Raw genomic sequence first — 4,705 nt, 5'->3', positions numbered from 1 at the left:
GGGGATACTTCATGTTTGGGTCAATATTAGCCTTTCCTATTCTTCCTCGTACTCTGAGTAGGCCATTGTCGTCCAAAAAGGGGTGCAGTGATAAAATGTTACTGCTTGATTTTACTTGCCCATGTCGAGACAAGTTGTTGATATCTTCTCCAAATGATTCTTGTTGCACCTGTTTGATAATCATATTTCTTGCTTTTCGTAGTTCCGCCACCGTGAGGTATGGCACTGTAGGTTTGCATTTTGATACGGCGCGTAGTACCCACGCTAATACTCGCGTCATACGATTGATATTGCTGTGCTTGATAATTAAGTCACTTACGACGTTGTTGCCTTGTAGTGTCGTGACACTCGTCACGTTTGTTTGTTTTGATACTTTGATATCTTCATCTGTTGTGTATTTTATTTCTTGTTCTTTTTCTTCAAATGTTGATAACCAGGAGGGTCCCTGCCACCACAAGGGGTGTTCCTTTAACTGTGTAGCGCTGATCCCGCGGCTTGCGCAGTCTGCCGGATTTTCGGCTGATTTGACGTAACGCCAGCAATCTGAAGGTGCAATTTCTTTGATAGCTCGTACTCTGTTTGATACAAACGGCTTCCAACGGTTGATATCACCTTGTAACCACCCTAAAACGGCGGTCGAATCCGTCCAACAAAAAAGCTTGATATTGTTTTTTGATAAACTTTCCATAACATTCTTTAATAATTTGGAAAGTAGCAATGCTGAGCTCAGTTCCAACCTTGGCAGGGACACGGCTTTTTTGGCTGGAACCAGCTTTGATTTGGCGGCCACTATGGTTATCTCTGGGGGCGTTGAACTTGCTCCAGTACACTCTCTTCGAATAACACTATAGATGACGCACGCGTACGCACGTTCTGAGGCATCACAAAAGCAGTGCAATTCGATCGTGTCTTTCTCTTCGTTTTTTAACCATCTAGGGATTTTGATATGATTGATCTGATAAAGGTCTTGCTTGATACTTTTCCACTCGTTTTCAATCGTTTCTGATACTTGATCGTCCCATTTAAAATTGTCTTCTTTCCATACCGATTGAAATAATAGCTTTAGTTTGGTTGTTATGGGGCACAACCAACCTAGAGGGTCGAATATCTTTGAAATGTCTGATAAAAGTGAACGTTTCGTCACTGTAACGGCAGGTGACGACTGTATTTTAAGTTGAAATGTGTGCAGGATTCGGTGGTCTCCAGGGTCCATTCAATGAATACGTTTATTTTATAATTTTAAATATACGTTTATTACGTAAAATGGCTCGATATAAGCTTAAATATTAAATGCAACGAGTAAGGTGTTAATCGTGCCGTATAGAGATGCGAATGGACGCCACAGGATGAGCGCGGAGAGGGGCTGCGCGGGAGTTGCAGTCGTAGCGTCGCTAGATGTCGCTACGTGATGCGTGAACATGCCCCCGGCCTTGGGAGCACCAGCTCCCAAAATGGTCTTCATTCGTTGTGGTCTGCCGGCTCGGATAGCAGCGGGCAGATCTTTGAAAAGCTGCGTCGTATCGTCCCTGTCGCCGTGAGTATGTCGGCGACACGGTTCACGCCGTCGCCTCCGGGATATAGACGCGTGACTCGGCCTAACCGCCATTTGAGAGGAGGCAGGTTATCGTCTTTGATTAGGACGAGACTGTTTAAGGCTATGTCGTCCTTATTCGTCTTCCACTTGGTTCGTCGCTGGAGCTCCGCAACGTACTCCTTGGCCCATCGACGCCAGAAGTGTTGACGGAGGGCTTCGATCCTGGCGTAGCGAGACAGGCGGGATGGCTCCTCGTCCGTCAGGTCCTCGCTGGCAGGGCAGGTCAGCGGCCGACCAATTAGGAAATGAGCAGGCGTGAGTGGGTTTAGGTCAGTAGGATCTGTGGACAAGGGTGAAATGGGCCGGGAATTCATAATGGCTTCGGTCTGTATTAAAAACGAGTTGAATTCCTGGTAAGTTAGCCTAGCATTACCTACTACCCGTTTTAAATGGAATTTACACCCTTTTATTCCCGCTTCCCATAATCCACCGAAATGGGGGGAATAGGGGGGGATGAAACTGAATTTAATGCCATCATTAGCAGCAAAATCGACTATATCCTTCGTATTATTTTTTAAAAATGTAGAAAATTCTTTTTCAGCCCCGACAAAACATTTTCCATTATCGGAATAAATTATATGAGGCTTTCCTCGTCTACTAATAAAACGTTTAAGCGCTAATAAATAATCTTCAGTGGAAAGACTCGTAACAAGTTCCAAATGAACGGCTCGTGTGACCATACATATGAACAAACAAATATACGATTTAATCAGCTGAGCTCCTCTCCCCTTTCGATTAAGTATAAAAATTGGCCCGCCATAATCAACAGCTGTGCGAATAAATGGAAAACCAGGCTCTAAACGATCTAGAATAAGATTACCCATGATAGGACTAAGTACTTTACCTTTCATTCGAATACAGGTAACGCATTCTCGAACGATTTTCCTTGCCAAATTTCGCGCACCTAACGGCCACCAACATTCACGCAAAGTAGATAAGAGTAGCTGCGGTCCGCCATGCAGCAGCCGCTTGTGTTCATATTTGAATAACAACACCGTCAACCTATGTTTACTGCACAATAACACGGGATGTTTTTTGTTATAATCGAAACTTGTTGAATTACACAATCTACCACCGACTCTAATCACTTGTAACTTATAACGATCGTCTAAAAATACGTTAAGACCGGAGATACGATTATATTGTTTACTATTCGTCTTAAGCGGTTTATTTTTAAGTAAACAATCATACACGTCCGGAAATGATTGCATCTGTGCGAATCTAACTAGCATACGCCGTGATGCCTCCAACTCGTCCACTGATAGCGAACCGGTTTGGCGGAGTTGTTTACGCTCAGAGTTAGTGCGTGAGTTTAATATAAAGCGGAGTACATATGCACCGATCCGAATTAATTTTAAGTAAGATGAACATTTGTCGAAATTAAATAATTCATTTTGCTGAGTGCAAACTAAACTCACCGCGGTCGATCGTAACTCGGGCAAATCTGTGATAATCGTAATTTGACTTATATTGTCATTAATAAAATTCGAATTTGAGTCGTGCAAAAATGTGGGACCGTTCCACCATAAATTGCAATCAATTAAGTTATCTAAAGAAACGCCTCTAGACAATAAATCACTAGGATTTTCTTCGCTTCTCACATGGAACCATGTCGCATTACCGGTTAAATCGTTTATTTGTGTAACACGGTTTTGAACAAAAGGCTTCAGTAGATGCGGAGACATACCTAACCACGAAATCACTATAGTTGAGTCACTCCAGAAGTAAACTTTAGTGAACACTAACCTTAAGGAATCTGTTATTTTCTTATAAAGCTTAGCAGCAACGAGCGCGCCTGACAGTTCAAGTTTTGGAATCGTCAATGATTTCAGGGGTGAGACTTTGCTTTTCGCACACAATAATCTGACAGTGACATCTGACCCTTCATCATACGTCCGAATATAAGCGCACGCGCCGTATGCATGCAACGATGCATCTGAGAAAATATGCAATTCCGTGTGTGCAGTGTGCACGCCCCTTACATGACGCGGAATTCGTAAATCGTTTAAACGGCTTAATGTATTTATGAAATTGTTCCACATCGATGTAATGTCATCAGGGACCGGAGTGTCCCAATCAATACGACTTAACCACAATTTTTGTAGTAAAATTTTGGAAATGATCACCGCAGGCGATAGAAGGCCTAACGGGTCGTAAATCTGTGAAATAATCGATAACATTATTCGTTTATTTAAAAATGACGTGTTAGGTAAGGGATCGATTTTTGTGGTATAATACAATTCATCGCGTGTATTATCCCAACCTACCCCTAGGGTTTTGTTCTGTGTGTGCTCGCCTACAAAATGCTCCCGGGACTTTTCCTGCGAAACGTCACAATTAAAGGTCCATTTACGTAAAGGAAAGCATCCTGATTGCAGAACGTTATACGTTTTCTGACATATGTCAAGTAAATTCTGGAAATCATCATCTCCCGTAATTAAATCGTCTACGAATATATCTTGGTTAATGACGCGCGCGATGACGTCATCACCACATTCCAACGCTAACTGTCGTATACAGCGTTGACTTAAATATGGCGCACTAGTTTGCCCATATGTAACCGTATTGAGTTCATAAACGTGTAATGGATCGGTAGGTTTTTCACGCCAGAGAATCATTTGCAAGGATCTCTGATCTGGTTGGATCAAAACCTGCCGAAACATTTTCTCCACGTCAGCACAAGCAACGTATTTGTATTGACGGAAACGCAACAAAATAGCAAATATATCGTTTTGAAGTGCTGGACCCGGCAGCTGTATGCTATTTAACGATTTATTTGTGGTAGTGGGGGCCGCCCCACTATACACGACGCGCAATTTTGTAGTGGCACTCCCCTCCCTAAAGACACCATGGTGGGGATGGAAGTAATTTGGAGTACCATAATCGGCGACACGAGTCATGTGACCCATACTTTCGTATTCTCGCATGAAGTCACAGTATAAACGTTTATATTCCGGCAAACGCTCTAATTTACGTTCTAAGGATAAAAACCGATTTTTCGCTAACGTATAAGAATCGCCCAACGTATCAGCTGATTCTCTTAGCGGCATTCGGACGGAGAACCGACCGTCCTCTTCACGTTTAGTCGTATTGATAAAAAGTTCCTCACAT

The 4,705-nt window shown here is 42.8% G+C and overlaps 1 protein-coding gene across 1 annotated transcript; it reads right to left on the bottom strand.

Moving 5' to 3' along the window:
- Positions 1–1,229: 1,229 nt before the first annotated feature.
- On the bottom strand, positions 1,230–4,267 carry LOC125226132. The gene is made up of 2 exons (XM_048130018.1): positions 2,439–4,267; positions 1,230–1,874 (listed from the first exon to the last, which is right to left on the bottom strand). Exons 1-2 carry the CDS (start codon positions 4,255–4,257, stop codon positions 1,459–1,461), a joined length of 2,235 nt encoding a protein of 744 aa, XP_047985975.1. The 5' UTR covers positions 4,258–4,267; the 3' UTR covers positions 1,230–1,458.
- Between the last annotated feature and the right edge of the window lie 438 nt (positions 4,268–4,705).

The sequence above is a fragment of the Leguminivora glycinivorella genome, chromosome 5, assembly GCF_023078275.1.
Source record: "Leguminivora glycinivorella isolate SPB_JAAS2020 chromosome 5, LegGlyc_1.1, whole genome shotgun sequence".
Taxonomy (NCBI): domain Eukaryota; kingdom Metazoa; phylum Arthropoda; class Insecta; order Lepidoptera; family Tortricidae; genus Leguminivora; species Leguminivora glycinivorella.
Note: the sequence above shows the minus strand (reverse complement) of the source record. Positions and strands in the feature narration are given on the sequence as shown.

Coding starts and splice junctions, on each gene's coding strand:
- LOC125226132 (XM_048130018.1), bottom strand. CDS start 4,257: ATGTTTCGGCAGGTTTTGATCCAACCAGATCAGAGATCCTTGCAAATG. Junction 1,875..2,438: donor TACCTGTATTCGAATGAAAG/GTAAAGTACTTA, acceptor CCTTGTCCACAG/ATCCTACTGACCTAAACCCA.